The following is a 16,570-nucleotide window of genomic DNA, read 5'->3' on the forward strand; positions in this document are numbered from 1 at the left end:
AGAACTTGAACAGACAGAAAAAGTGAACACAACGATAATATTACCAATTGGCAGAAAGTGAAGAAAGCGATGCTGATTAAATACCTACCACCCCATTACCGTTGGGGATCTTTCAGTAGATGAGTTTACAACGCAGTTTGATCAGTTATATATGCGATGTGATTTGGTCAAGCCAAAGAAGCATATCATAGCTCGTTATTTGGGGGGCTTGAAGCTTGTTATTTGCAACGTGGTGCAGCTGCAGCCGTATTCCTCTTTGGGAGTTTTCTAGACATTACCATCACCAGTCAGACAGCCACCCACAATTGGAGGTAAAATTATTGCATCCGTCCAACGCACGCAGAGATGCGTGCGGTGGGCCAATAAAAACTTCTCATTTACCAAAAAGTGTATGTCAGTGGGCCCACTTTTAAAATATTTTTTTAAAATTTCATTGGACGGCGCACGCGAGATGCGTGCTTCGTCCGCACGCAATAATCCCTCTAGTTGGAGACACCAACAAGAGCACACCTTAGGGAGGTGAGAAAGCTGATTCAGATAAGGATAAAGCCGCCCCCACTGAAAAAAAGCATGAGAAGAGTAGCACGCCTGCTATAGTCCTAGAAAATGTTTCAAATGCCACAAATTTGGGCACATTGCCTCCAGCTGCCCGACGAGCTGGGTCGTATCTTTTTTTGAGTAGAAAGCCGCTAAAGAGGTTAGCGATGAGGAGGAAGTTGAGGAATAGGTTAAGATGTATCGTCTGCCTCCAGATGAGATTTAATGAATGTTATAGGCTGAGGATACGAGGGATCCACAATGGCTTCGTCATAATATCTTCTATACCTATTGTACGGTGAAAGAAAAGGGATGCAGTCTCATTATCAATGAGGGACAGTAAGAATGTGACATCTATGCAGATGGTGGAAAAGATGGGTCTAGTGACTCAGGCACTTCCAATCATATTCTTTGATGTGGATGAAGTAGAAAAACGTCAACATCGCGGGAGATGCCTAATGGAGTAGATCGGGAGCCAGCTACAAGATCGGGTGTTGTGTGATGTGGCCCTGATGGATGTTTGTTACTTTTTTTTGGGGAGACCATGATAATTTGACAGGAGAACTCAACACAATAGATTTATCAACTCATATTCTTTCACCAAGGATGGGAAGCACGTCATCTTACTTCGGTGGACCTCGAGAGCATTGATGCCCTTACTAACATAGCAACATTATTGTGATTAGTTTTGTTGATGGCGAGGGATGATCAGACTGAGAGACCAACTCTAGACACGGGGCAAGTACGACAGAGGACATTTCAGGATGTCACAGTTGATACCTTACTGTCACTGCCATCACCAGGCAGGAAGATTCAGGTTACCCCTGCTTTAGATCTGGTTAAGTCGATTGAGGATGACTCTGGGTGTATTCAACAACAGCGGCGAGACACACAAACTCAGTTCAGTTAAGTTGTAGACTCCCAGAAGAGTGGATCGATTTGGATGCTTGCTCATAATTTGGGGAAGACCCTTAGGTGTCTTGGAAGGCGATATCCAGGTGCTGCTAGGATTGCAAACAAGGAATTAGAAGCTTCGATGAATAAATTTGAAACTCCAACAATCCCGAGAGATTGACATGATGCTGAGGAGGCCAGCCGACTGTACTAGCTGGCAGATGGACCGACAAAACTGACTCAGAGGTTGCGGGTCCAGCTCCCTATTGGATTGAGCAATGATTAAAAGGGGTGGCAATGCTGCCAACCCCTTCCCCCTTTTCCTTTATGTTTCCCACTTGTTTGGAGTCCTTTTATTGTTTGAGAGAATTAGGGGTATGTTTTATTTTGATTGTTGTTTCAGATTCTCTCTTGAGTATTCTCCCTTGCCAGGGTTGTATTTGACGACGACTGGTGTTTCTGCTATTTCTTGCTCCAAGGTGGTGTTGTATCCTCTTCTATTCTCCTCCATACCCCTTCTCTTTCCCCTCCCTAAGCCGCCAACCACCTCTACTCCTTCCTGCTGGCCTGCCACCCCCTTTCCTTGCAACAGTGCTTGCTGTCCAACCCATTCGGCTGCCAACCAACATCTGCTGCCTCTTTACTTGCCGCGGTTCTTGCTGTCCACCTATCCAGCCATCACCGTACTTCTAGCCACCCTTAACCAACAACCTTCCTTACCATCCCACTCCTCCATCCCTCAAACTGTCTACTAGATCCCCTTCACAACCTATCGTACAACCACGAATCCTTCCCCTTTCACTTCCCCTTGCCGCTTCGTTGACATAACCACTGCTCTCAGATCTCCTCGTCTAGCCCTAGCAAAGGTTGTTGTTGTTGTGTCGTATGTCCATTTTAAGTTGTGTTATAACCCAAATCCATTTGTTTATCATTTCCACTGTTTTGAACTAGTTTCAGTATCACCATGTTTTAGAAAAACTGTGGCATAGTGGTGGTTTATATAACTATATTTTATTTTTTTCTCATAAATGAATCTTATCTTCTGCTCGGTTGATATGAGAAGCAATAAATTATGATATTATGCACATTAGTAGTTTGAAATTTTTTGTTATGAAAGTTCTATCATATTTTGGAAAATTTGTGGTATAATGGTTTGGTATAGCGATGACACATATGGATATATTGTCGTTTTTCTCACAAACTGAACAAGTGAAGCTTATCAAATCAAATATACTGTTTTCCAATAATAATTCATGATTATATATGATTCAAATATGATATATGAAGCAATACATTGAACAAATGAGGTAAAATTGATTGCCCCAACAATAAAGCATGATTAAGTATGGTTTAAACTTGAATGATAATGTAATCCACCCATTTGTACATCCATTTCTTATGCCAAGAGGAATTGAATAAAATAGTAAAAAATTAAACATAAGCAATAATTGCAATCATCTATAAACCTTGTATTTTTTTCCGTATCAACCTTGGAGCTGCCTTAGTTTTTGAGTTCATTTATTTCGGTTTGCTTGTTTCGCTTTGCTAGAAAACCCTAAACGTTGTCTAATAAACAACTTCATAAGTTCAACAGAAATTTGAAAGCTTGTTTGAAATCCCTTTAGTAAAGATCAAACAAATTACCTTAATGATTGTTGTGCTAAATGCTAAGCTTCGCAACTCTCGTTCGAAAATCCTAAGCTAGTTTGGAAACTCATAGAGCGGTATTGACAAACCTTATACGGAAAACCCTAAAACATAAAGAAAAACAATAGAAGTGGTGGCATAGGTTTTTGAATATGTTAATTTTTTTTTCCAAATTTTGGGCTCGTTTCGGGCCAGGTTCAACTTACTGCCAAATATAATCTTTTTTTATCAGCTAAGTGGGTCAAACTAAAAGAACATGTGTCATAATGCTATTGGAGTCCGAACGTTAATCTACATCCGGACACACAGGACTAAATGTTTTCTCCTTTTTCATGCACCTTTCTTTTGACACTAGAACCCACTCGATATCCTTCCTATCTCCCTCATCCGCATAAAATTGGAGCCCGAAAACAACTCCCGCTCCTTTCCTCTGCCGTATCTCCCTTATCCACGCGAAACCCGAGGCAAACAAACACCTCCCGCTGCTCCGGTTGCTCCTTCACTCCCGATGGTGCTGCTGCTCCGGTAAATCCCATAGCCGCAGTTACACTCCCATGGCAACGCGGCAACGCCACTTCACCCTCTCTTCTTTGCTCCACCCCCCTTACTTTTCTGCGACTACACTCCCTCCGGCAACCCCGTCATATACCCGGCGTCAAGCCATCCATAAACCTTGCCGTCTCCCAATCAAACCCATTGAGACTCATATGAATTTCAACAAAAAAAATTATATTAAGTGGGAGAAAAGAGAGCAGTAGAAAAGGTAAATACCAGCTATTGACAGGTAAGTTTATCCACCTATCGCACATTAGATCTGATATTGATTACTTTGTGATTATTGCAAGTCATCCTATGAATAGTTTGAATGAATGACATTTGTAGATGATTTACAGAATATTGAGATTTCTTCAAAAAACCCCTAACAGAAATTTAGTGTTTAAGAAATCAAACAACAGGGAGGTAGAAATTTATGTTGTTGCTAGTTGGGCAGGAGAGCTGGTAGATAGAAGGTCCACTTCTGGGTATTATTCCTATGCTGGGAAAATTTTGTCACCTGGAAGAGCAAAAAACAAGCAACGGTCTCTAGAAGTAGTGCAAAATTTGAGTAACAGCCTAGCAGACACTTGATTTGGGAATTTGTACATGAATGTGGATCTAAGGTTACTAAGTGAGCTGAGATACTTCATGATCAATACCATAAAGATGTTATGTGATAGTCAAACCGTCATTAGTATTGCAAAGAATCTCGCACATAATGACAGGATCAAGTTCATTGAGATTGATAGACATTTTATCTCTGAAAATGTCAATGGAGGCATTGTTCACTTAGTCTACGTTACAACTTATCTTCAAGTCGCTAATGTTTTCACAACTTCACTGATTTGAATACCAAGCTGGGCATTTTCAACATCTATGCCCAACTTGAGAGGGAGTGGAATTTTGAGTTTCATGTTTTAGTGTTATTCTTTTTTGTTGTTGCATATTTTTTTCCATCTTGAGTTAGTTTATCTATGGTAAGTTTTAATGATTGTGATTAAGTTTGTCCTAGTCGTTCCTTATTATTTAAGGAGAAGAGTTGTAATTTGATTATTGAGAAATAAGTGAATATGATTTTTTTCACCTTTCTACATACCTCAATAAATACAATAGTGATGGAATGAAATAATAAAATGAATTGATTTTGCATTGTTTTTATGTTTGCAATGTGTTAGATAAAGATTGATGGCTTTCTTCTTATAGAGGACACGGTATTCCTTTTAATTAATATCTCCTTACCTTCCCATTTATTTCGATTTCTTGCGAAATGAATTTGGTGATTTTTCTTGTAGTTGAACTTTATCTGGGAGATTGTTCTTTCTTGTTTGTTATTTTCTTGGTTTTTCTTTTTTTTTTTTTGCAAACTGCATCACTTGGCTCATTACATTTTTGTAATTGTTTTGGTTTTCTTTTATTTATTTATTTGTTTGTTTTCAAAGATTTTCTTTGTTGAATTCAACTCTCTTTGAAATTTTCTGTTGAATTTAAATTTTATTATCTTTCGGATTATTTTGTGTGATTTATCTTTCATCGTAGTTTTTTTTTTTTGGGCGGGATCTTTCTTTTGTAAAAGTCAATCTCCTTTAGGGAGAAAAAGTACTTCAAACATTTGTGACTAGTAAAGAGCGCCACGTAGATGCCATAAAAGTAATATTGTATGATCTACAATGCAAAGGCGATAGTTGCCAAATATAAAATCACGTGTTAGGTTAGTTCTCATGCCAATTGAACTGTTGGCCCTTCGTAAGCTTCTGGGCCTTCACAATAGATGATCATGTCATGTGAATAGATTCATATAGAGGTGGAAGATTATGTTTTCATCAAATCAATGGGGCGGTTTACATTGATCAACTCGAATGCGATGACAATGAATAATTCATAGTGTGTGTCCTAACTTCTAAAGATTTGACATTGGGGTTTCCGCTTTCCTTGATATCGGTTGTTGGTATGTAGACCTGAATTCATCTCTAAGAAAACTCCTTGACTCCCTCAAGTCGGTCGAAAAGGGCATAAATGATTAGGGACTAACCTCCCACAGGTTAACCATTGCAAAGTGCTCGACGTCTTAGCAACAATATGTAATGCAGATATTGATCACTGTGGCGCTCACCACTCTTGAAACAATTGGTTTTTTTTCTTTTTGTTACTATCTGCCGTTCCTTCTTTTATCCTTTTCCTTCTTCTCATATTGATCTTGCAGCTTTTGGTCTTTCTCTATTTGCATTAGTCTCCCATTAGTCTCTCCTAGTCTTCGATATAAAATGTCAATAATTGAAATAGATTGACAGCGTTGCTCCATTGTTGGCATAATGGAGGTCACCTAACAAGTTTGTTTTGGCAAATGTCTTCTTCTACTGTGCACCATATGTCTGTGTACATGTACTTGGCGTGAAAGGCATCTGTCAAAGTCATCCCATGAAAATAATTATCATTTTTTTATTAGGTGTTAGGTTCCAATATTATTAGGAGGAAAAAAGACTGCTTTAGGCAATGCAAAAAAAAAAAAAAAAAAGCTGCTTAATTACTAATCTTATTCCAAGCTTACTAATATTTTATTATTTTAACCAATTTTTTCTCTCATTAATCAGGATTAGCGACAAAATAACATATCTGCTGCAATATTTTATGCTTCTTTGCTCCATTTCTTACCTATGGAACAATGAAATAAACTAAAAAGAAAGCCTGGGACTGAGTTCATATCCGGCGGCTCCATATCGAACTGATGCATATTCTCTCCAAAACATCATTTTTCTTATTTTGAGGTTTATTTGTATTTTTACATTTTTAATGTATTCTGTAAAATAAAATTGTGATATTTGTTTGTTTTATGGCAAGTTATTTTCTCTGTTTTAATTTGTGTTTTTTTTTTGGTTTCCATGTGTTTGATAGTTTCACATATTACAACGTTTGCAGACGTACCATACAATTCTCACATATATTTATATACATCTATTATTTACATTTTATATTTATAAAACTTAAATGTTTCCTATCACATCCAAAAATATTACTATTAGTAACTCAAAAGGTAAATGCATCCTTTTCAAGCAAAGGTATAAAAATCAAAATCTTGTTCTAATTTATAAATACATGAGAATTGTATGGTGTTTATGCAAATCTTCTCTTTCTTTAATTATTATGAATAATGAAATGCCTCACATGATAAACATCATTTCATTGATTTAGGGGCTCTTTGAGTAGCTTTTTAGCTCTATTGTGCTTCAAGTGCCATCACATTCTATTTGGAAATCAAGTAGACATTGAAATTTTCATAATGAAAATAATAAATTATGTAGATTTAGAAATTGTTTGAATGATTGATGGTATTTAAAGAGTTATTTATCATTTACAATACAAAATACTTTAGAAGAATTTGATTTTTAGGAAGTTTTTTTATTTGTAATTAAATGTTTACTTTACTTTTATAATTAAAATTGCATTGTTTAATGAATGATGAATCATTATAATATCGAGGCATTTAAACACATACAACACAATTCTCATCTATTCACATATGCTTTAATTTTGATATCTATATGCATATCATTCGAATTTTAATATTATTTTTGTTATTATTAATATTTTTAAAAAATGAAATATGTTTTCATTACGGGCTTATAACATCGAAATGTTATTAATATAAATATCAAACTTCTTATGTTAGATATTTTAGTACTTAAAAAAAGGATGTTGGTTCTTTTTTTTAAATTTTTAATTGTTTTTATATTAATATTATTTTTGGTAGGACCTGCAATTTGTAGGATTCCTTAGATTTAATCTTAAAAAATGTGGATTCATTATGGTATATAAATGTACTAAAATTTGTTGCAATTCAATGTTTAGATGTTTGTGTTGTGTCCTGAGGAGATCTGGGGTGGAATCAAAATTATTTTTGAGATGGATCAAAATCATCAAATGTCTAATTTTTGTAAGTAATTGACAATTTCAGGAGAACAAGTGACTATCATGAACAAAATTTGATTGTGTATTAAATTTTACTATTTATATAAAGAAGTTATAAATTTCAGGAGAACAAGTGACTATCATGAACAAAATTTGATTGTGTATTAAATTTTACTATTTATATAAAGAAGTTATAAATTTCAGGAGAACAAGTGACTATCATGAACAAAATTTGATTGTGCCACTGGTAATAAAGATAGTTTATTTTATAGTTGCTTAAGATTTTGTATACACACAAATACTTAGGGCTGTAAACAAGCCGAGCCTCACAGGCTGGGCTCGTGTTCGGCTCTTGCGAAATTGGTTTGTGTTTGAAATTGGTTCGTGCTTGAAATGTCTTGTGAACAGTATGTTTGTGTTCGGTTCGTGTTCAACTCGTGAACAGTGGAAAAACTTATTCATGTTCTTGTTTAGCTTGAAATTGGCTCGTTAAAATATAAAAATATTATGATAAGTAATTTTTTTAAATAAAATTAAAATAATATATTTTCTAAAAAAAGGTTTTTTAAAAAATAATTAATTATAATTTATAGTATTTCATTTTATGAATATTTATTATGTGTGTCTGTGTGTGTGTATTCGAGCCAATTCGAGCGAACAAACTTTTGTTTGTGTTCGGCTCCTTTACATTTCGAGCTTAAAAATTTGTTCTTGTTCGGCTCGTTAGGCTTAACGAACGAGCCGAATACGAGCTGCTTAACGAGTCGAACATGAGTTGTTCGCGAACAAAGAGCCAATTAACAGCCTTACAAATACTAAAAGAAACACATGAATCATAATTTTCTACACGAAAAAAATGAGGAGAAAAAGCAATAACAACCTATTTCAATAAGAAATATTTTTACTATAATTAGTCAAATATTTTAAAGTTCATACTTTTAATAACAAAGAAGGCATAAACAAAATGTAATACACTTGAATGGGATCAGAGATCCCTTTCTATGGTGGTAATACGAAGAGTTTAAAATGTTTATCATTTGTTTATAAGTTTTGTGAATTCTCTTCTTGAATATATAAAATAAAAACTTGATTATAAAACTTTTAATTCTCATAAAAAAGATAAAAAGTTATTTCTTCTCAAAAATTCAAAATGAACAATCATCTCTTAAAATCTTGTGTCATATAGTTAAATAAAAAAATTAGTTTCAAATTGATTCAGGAAGTTAAGGGTCCGTTTGGGATAGCTTTTTTGGTGCGGTGACGTTTTGAAAACACACCTGACCTGTATGGATAAACTGCGTTTTGACAGCTTATGCGTTTTCAAAACGCTGAAAACAACGTTTTCACACTGCACCTATCTAGGTGCAGTGATAACTTTCTGGCAGCGGTCTGACTTTTCCAAAAAAAAATAAAAATTTGTAATAGTCATCGCACCTAACCTATCAGCATATTATTTTTAATCAGTTTATCAGCAGATTATTCAATAAGCTGCTGGTGCTCCAAACAGACCCTTAGTATCTTCCTTTCCAGACATTTATTGGGAAATGAAGTCATAGGCACGTAAGTTTAAAATTTTAAAAATTCGTGTTCGCCCAGTAAATGTTTTGACCGTCGTAAATTTAAAATTTTTTATAAGAATTATAATATTTTAAAAATATAATTTATAATTTGTTATAATTCTTTTTTTTATTTTTAAGACAATATATGCTGGGGGCAATAGAATCATTTGACCAAATAAGTACCCTGGCAAACAAACATTAAATATTTAGCAAATTTACTTGCAAACCACACAATTCTTATGAATCTACACATCTAACCCTTAACGGGTAATTTTGTAGCTCTCTAATTTATTAATATGTTTTAAAATCGAATAGGTATATATTAGTAAATTTTTTCTACTTAGTATTTTAATACCAAAAAATAAACTTATAGCCCCTTTTAATTTATCTAATTAATTTATGTGCATCATTAGGGAAAATTTATGTCTTTGCCATTGATCATCCAAGCTTACTTGTTAATTGTCACTTGTTAATCATTATTTACATATTATCAATCACTTAGGTTGACATAAATCATATACTTTTTTGCTTGTGTTTAGATCAAGAACTTGCTTGATCACTCATTATTTCAGCATTTGAATCTCAATAACTCATTAATTGATGAAGACAAATTATTATCATATTTGTGTTGAAAATAATTGTCCTAATCTTTCCAATTTAAATGCAACAAAAAAATTTAATGTTTTTTTAAAGTAAAGAAGCACATTCTTAATTTTTCATCTACTTATCTCAACATATGTTTTAAAAATGTGGATATTTAATCTTCATGAAAGCTTCCCCACATATTCCTTCTATTTGTTCCTATTATTATATACCATAATCCTTTAGTCTTTCGTGATGAAGGATTAGTTTTGCAATGGCAACATAACAAGTAATAAATTAGCGACTCTACGACTACAACAACGATAACAAAATGAAGACTGATGGCAATGACAATGACAAAAGAGAAAGAAAAATGGAAAGAGAACGAGCGAGAAATCGGTGCCAAGTGCCAACAGTTGCCCACTTGAGTGCCCACTTGATTTTTTTTTTTTCAGCCCAAATATCCTTGTCAAATTAGCCTTTTAATTTCTTTCGTAAGTTGATGACATGATTCAGTGATCAACCACAACATTAATGGAAGTGACATCACAAGTTAATTTAAAGGCTAGAGAGAGAGATAAGTGTTTTAAACTGTCAGGATTAAGGGGGTCTTCTTTTTCACTAGATTGAGAAGAAAAAATCCCATTATAAGGAGGGAGTGTTGAAAAAACTTTTTCTGGATGGGTTTCTTGGGTTAGTGATTGATCTTGGGGTGACATTCAAAATGTTGACATAGGTTTTCACTTAAAGTTATAGTAAAAGCTTCCTCTTAATTTAGAATTGATTTTTGTAGAGCAGATATTTAGATGAAATGCGGCTATGACCCAATCACAATCATGTTCAGGATGTTGATGCAAATGAATTTTCGAGACTATAATGAAGGTTGCTATCCTTCATCAAAGAATACATCAAATAGATACAAGTCTGGCCTTGTTGAAAAAGGCTTTCAGCTGCGATAGGATATTGCCCATGTAATGAGAGTTATAAGCAGATTCATGAGTAACCTAGGAAAGAGCTTGGAGGGACAATGCTACGTTAGCGTTGATATGTCAACTAAGGGTGTTACTTTTGAGACACTGAAGTTGTGCTCTACTTTAATTGGTCTTCTAGCCTGAAGACAGAAGCCATGAGTTGCAGAGGTGGAGAAAAGTGGAGGATATCATGTTTGAAGAAAAGAGTCGGTACAACCAACAGATGATGCAGCTGTAGGTGGTGCAGTCAGTGTCTCAGTCTCCAAGTGGGAGTATTGTTAAATATATGGATCCTGTGACTTATCTACCTCATCTACCATGTCTCAACTACCTCTCTCCCATCTACCTCTCTCTCACCTACCTTTCTCCTCCTACCCTTCTTCCGTTTTCCTTAAATAGTTTTTTTTGGCTCGTCATAGGTGCTAAGCCATGCCCTCTTGAGAGCTAAGAGAGAGAAATAAAGAGAAAATGAGAAAGAAAGTTTTCTTGAAAACTTCGAGGTGCTTGACGATGTAATTTCTTGAAGTAATAAAATCCTTTGTAGCACTGTGGACATAAGCAAATAAGTCGAACCACGTAAGTCTGTGTGTTATTTTGTGGTTTGCAATTTTTTGATCCAGTTCTTTTCACTTTATTGCTGTCATTTTTCATAACACGTGACTCTTCAATCTCTTTTTTTCTACTATCTCCATCGGTTAGGGTTTGACATTGCAATTTTCATTTGAGACTCTAGTAGTTAGAGAATTGTTCGTTTGAAATCCTTGGTATTGTCGGTCGCCGGTCGAGATACATTCGAAGTCCCTCACTCTCACCATGTAAGTTTTGTGATGTTTAGGTATTTCCAAATCATTATTATATAGAAGATGATAAATACAAAGTGGAATCTAGCCTATATGCTCACGAAGTTACTATCAGTCCAGAAGTTCATATATTACAGAAGCTAGGTGAACATCTGAACTCAGGTCTAATTGCCTAATCATATCTGTTTAACTTTCAAGAGATGACGAAGCATCAAATTTATGCAACCCACATTCCTTGATTGTTATTGTAGTCAGTGCTTCGCATTCAACACCAAACAACTAGTGGTGAAACTTGCGTCCTGCAACCACCGCAAGTTGTCCCAACTCGTCACGAAGAATGATCCTAGTTACCACAAGGTTGGAAGGAAGAAGGGTCCCGTCGACGTTAAATTTGATCCAACCCGGAGTGGGAGGGTGCAAAGTGGAGTGTGGTAACAACCACCAAGGTTGGTTAGCACCCTTGTGCTTCAGTGTTGGAAAAAAGTGGGGTCAGAGAGGACCTCCAACAAATTATAAGCAATTGTAATAGGAGTGTCTTTCCTCTTGGCATGCTTTTTGGCATTGCTGGCGCTCAAACAATGGTGAACAACAGTACAAGACATCCCACGCTCATGTGATGCTACACGTTTCGATGTCATGGAAATGCGAAATAATCTCATCAAAGCTATGGTAGTTGGGAATTGAGAAGCCCCACCTTTTAAGTTTATCAAACACTGCAATAAAAATAAACAGTAATTCAAAATATGGTCCCTATTTTCCACTTCGTCATGTCCCCAAAGGCATTGTCGAGATTCGGTCGGACCACAAGAAGCAAACCACTCCACCACCAAAAGAATTTCTCCATGAGCCGTAACTTGAGCCTAGCAAGCCACCTGTGCATGTTCTTAAGGTGCTCATACTTGGCTTGGAATGCATTGGCTATAATGATTTTACCAGCAAACTTTTTACACATCTCTGGCACGTCCATGTGTTGGTTCCTCTCCATGGAGTTGTGAATGTTAATATTGCATAATTCCTTCCCAAAAAACTCCCGAAGCTTCTCCCCATCCAATTCACGATTGTTGAAGAATGCCTAGACAATGAGATGTTCATCCAAGGAAGCAGTAATGAATGTTAGCCAGATATTTAGCTGGTTGTTCCCGATCTATTTCTAGTCAAAGACATTGATGTCCTCACCAAATTCAAACTTTCCATCTTATAATTTTATTCAGGCTTTATACCCCATCCCGCAATATGTTCTAAGAGATTGAATCACTCATTTTACTATGATAGCCCCACAGATCCATTCCATAGTTATTGGCCAATATTTTATGCATTAGAGTGTTAGTTTGTGTGAGAAAGTTCAGGCGAGCCTTGCTCTGAGTGGCATCCCTCCATTCTGCGGTTGCATTGAAACCGAGACCACCTACAATTTGTGGTTTGCATAATTCATGCCAAGGGAGGCAGTGCATGCCACGTCTGCCATTACTCTTACCCCAAAGTGGACAAAGCTTAAAAATAAGACAGGAATAAATGATTCTCAAAACAAATAAACCTTCCAAAATATTTCTTGTTAAGATTAATGCTAAAGAGTATGGACCAAAAGCTACACACCTAAACCTCAAAACCAAAATAGATAACAAAATATGAGATCTTATCTAAAATCCGAATTTGAAATGAAATCTAAATATATCTAATATTATCTCATTGCATTATGCTATTTTCAGGTTGGTTTGTCACAAATAAAAATAATAAATAAATGAAAGCCAAAAAAGTTACATCAGCCCCAAACCACACAAATTCATGAAGTTCTACATGGCAAGTATAACTTTTATCAATAGATTTACTATATATATCATTATGAATATGAGACCTAAATATTTAAAGAAGAAAAAAACAAACAAAAAGCATACAAATTCAATTTCTTGAAGAAGTCGACGACACATTTATTGGCGTTTATTCATACTCCTTGTCCCAATAACAAACATTTCAGATAGGCTATAATGGGAAGTTTTAACTGTAGCAGCCAGCCATAAAAGGGCATAGTTGGTGCTTGCAAGTATTTCGGTTGGCCACAAAGACCTAATTTGGAAGCTTTAATAATAGTAGTTGGCAACAATGACTGTAGTTGGTACCTGCAAGAGAGTAAGTTAATTGTAGAGGCCGTTGTTGTAAGTTACAATAACAGTAATTGTCCTTAAAAGCCTTAGTTGGTGGTTTGACCCCTTTTGTTAAGACATTGAGAACTAGGTTATAGTTGTACAACAGAGACACCACTTGTCGGTATGCAACGTAAGGAAAAAATATAAGTGTTATGACAAATGTCATATTATGATTACGATAGTTATAAGCAGTGATTGTTGTATTAAAAAATGGCTAGTGTCGATGTCTGATGGTGTGAGGTAGTTGACGGTAATCAGGGGCTATAGTGGCTAGCAGTTATCACCGACCTTCAATACTTTTTTTTGGATGCTACAACCACATTTGGAATATGATGTTTGTAAGCAAGGGTTGTCCATAACTGATGGTCAGCAGCGGCGATCGGAGGTGATGGTCTGTGGTGGTCGAAAGAGGCAAATAGGCAGTGGTCGAAGATGTTCGACGTCTACAGAGGCCTATAATTATTATAATGTCTTTAATACATGTGTTTAGATGTTACAATCATATTTGGATATGATGTTTGCAAGCATGACCAGAGGTTACTGATAATCAGTTGTTGGTGACGACAAATGGTGTTCAACAACTGTCAAAGACTATTGACAGCTATGGAGGTTGGCAGTTGTCTTCAGGTCTCAATATTGGTGTAAGACGTTACAATCATATTAGAATACGTTGTTTAAAAGTGGGGTTTTTGGTGTCTGTTGGTCGGCGACAACAGGTGGTGATAGCCGATGGTGGTCGCTGGTTATGGAGGCTGGTAGTTATTGACAGTTCTTTTCTCGATAACGGGCTTTGAAATTTCTCCTCCTCCTCTGAAGAGAGAGTCTATTTTGGGGCCATTTTTGCGGACATCCACCCAACTAGGGTTGTCAAAATGGCTCGTTGTTCGCGAACAGCTTGTGTTCAACTCGTTCACTATGTTAACAAGACGAACATGAACAACACGAAAAAATATTTGTTCGTTAGTGTTCGACTCGTTTTGGCTCGATATACTACTGATCAATTATATATATATCTTTGATGAGTAGCATTTTTAAGAAAATTAATTGACTACAAGGCTACAAAGATTTGTAATAAATTAAAAGTATTAATTTAGAAAATAAAATAAAAATTATTAAATTAGATTCAAATGATGTTTTAATATAAACTTTTAAATCTTGCTCCAATCTAAATCTTGCTCCAATCCTTAACATCTTATGGATACGTGATTAGGATTGTCAAAATGACTCTTTGTTCGTGAACGGCTTGTTTTTCGACTCGTTAAGAAAACGAGCCGAACACGAACACACTTTCTGAGCTCGAAATATAAACAAGCCATACAACACCTGCTGACTCCTCTTGATCTTATATGACTTTTTAATATTAAATGTCTCAATGAACTCATAATTTAGCAATCTAAACTCGTTAGATTCCTCTCGTCAATACTCACTCTCGTCAATACTCAATTAACCAATACTCAATTAACATTGGAGTTCATTTGATATTTTAATTAACAATACAAAGCACACTAATGTGTTTTTAATGCCTTGAAATTGGTATGATTAGACTCGAATTGAACCAATTTTAGTAGCATTAGTTTCATCTTGTCGAGACGGCCAATTATGTTGAAATTAGGGCCCAAATGATCATAAATTTAAATTTAGAATGTTTATCATTAAAACATACATCAAGATGCATGCTAGATAAAAATAACTTAATGACTCAATAGTTTAATTTTTTCTTTATTATTAATATTAAAAGAATACTTATGAATTAGTTTAAAATGATATATAAATAAACGCATTTTAGAATTAGGATAATTACATACATAGCACAAGCAGCATTGATATTTACAAATCAAGCACCTATGTCATTTTCTTAACTATGAAATTAGTGCATTTACATGTGTCATGATTAAATCATTGTGAATTTGATAAAAATAAAAAAAATATATGTTGGGGTTTTATCATGAATGATCTTTGATACTTGAGTGATAATTTGAAAAATGAATGAAAGGGAGTGCTTGATTTGCCGATAGCAATGTTTTGGGTTTAGGGTTTATGTAATGAACACTTTAAAATTTTAAAATATTGACATATAAGTTATTTTTAAAATGGTAAGATGAAAACAAAACATTGATACATGTACATACACACAATATCTTGAGAAATATAAACATATTTTGAGCACATTCATTTTTCTTCATTCATATTATTGCCTAAAAGTAAATTTAGATCGCAACAATTAATTTGAATATTAAATCTAAATTACATGTTCTAAATGACAATAAATTGAAGAGCCCTCACTCGTACATTAAAAAAAAAAACATTAATATATTGTCTATACAGAAATTAATGTATTTATACAACTTCGAAAGTAGGAATGAGTGACAGTAGGGACACCGTGATTGAACATCCAGCTCCATAGGATCATCCACCTCCATTGGATCATCCACCTCTTCCATAGGATCATCCACCTCCAGTGTATCATTCACGTCCAGAGGATCATCCACCTCCATAGGATCATCTACCTCCTCCAGTGTATCATCCACGTCCATAGGATCATCCAGCTCCAGCTCCTCCATAGGATCATCCAAGTTCGCCACCAACTTCTTTTTCGTCTCACATTTCACCCCACCGCTCCTTTCCTCCTCATCATTGTCATCCTTCTTGGGTCTTTTATAACAGATGCGCTCATCTACCTCCCCATCTTCGATCAACAAAAGCAAAGCGTTAACCCTGTCCGCAAAATTCTTCTCCGTCCTTTACAAATCAAGCACCTATGTCATTTTCTTAACTACGAAATTAGTGCATTTACATGTGTCATGATTAAATCATTGTGAATTTGATAAAAATAAAAAAAATATATGTTGGGGTTTTATCATGAATGATCTTTGATACTTGAGTGATAATTTGAAAAATGAATGAAAGGGAGTGCTTGATTTGCAAATAGCAATGTTTTGGGTTTAGGGTTTATGTAATGAACACTTTAAAATTTTAAAATATTGACATATAAGTTATTT

At 35.2% G+C, this 16,570-nt stretch overlaps 1 protein-coding gene across 3 annotated transcripts in view; it reads left to right on the forward strand.

Annotated features, from left to right (window-relative positions):
- LOC110024193 (methylcrotonoyl-CoA carboxylase subunit alpha, mitochondrial) overlaps window positions 1-6,387 on the forward strand; it is a 32,192-nt gene extending 25,805 nt beyond the window's left edge. For 2 of the 3 annotated variants that reach the window (XM_020724008.1, XM_020724010.1), the window contains one exon: window positions 6,204-6,386. In XM_020724008.1, coding sequence (XP_020579667.1) covers window positions 6,204-6,209 — 6 coding nt within the window. In that variant the 3' untranslated portion in view covers window positions 6,210-6,386. Of the gene's footprint in view, window positions 1-6,203 lie in introns of all 3 variants that reach the window. The other variant, XM_020724009.1, reaches the window with a different exon arrangement.
- The last annotated feature ends 10,183 nt before the right edge of the window (window positions 6,388-16,570 follow it).

This window comes from Phalaenopsis equestris, unplaced genomic scaffold (genome assembly GCF_001263595.1).
Source record: "Phalaenopsis equestris unplaced genomic scaffold, ASM126359v1 Scaffold000251, whole genome shotgun sequence".
NCBI classification, from domain to species: domain Eukaryota; kingdom Viridiplantae; phylum Streptophyta; class Magnoliopsida; order Asparagales; family Orchidaceae; genus Phalaenopsis; species Phalaenopsis equestris.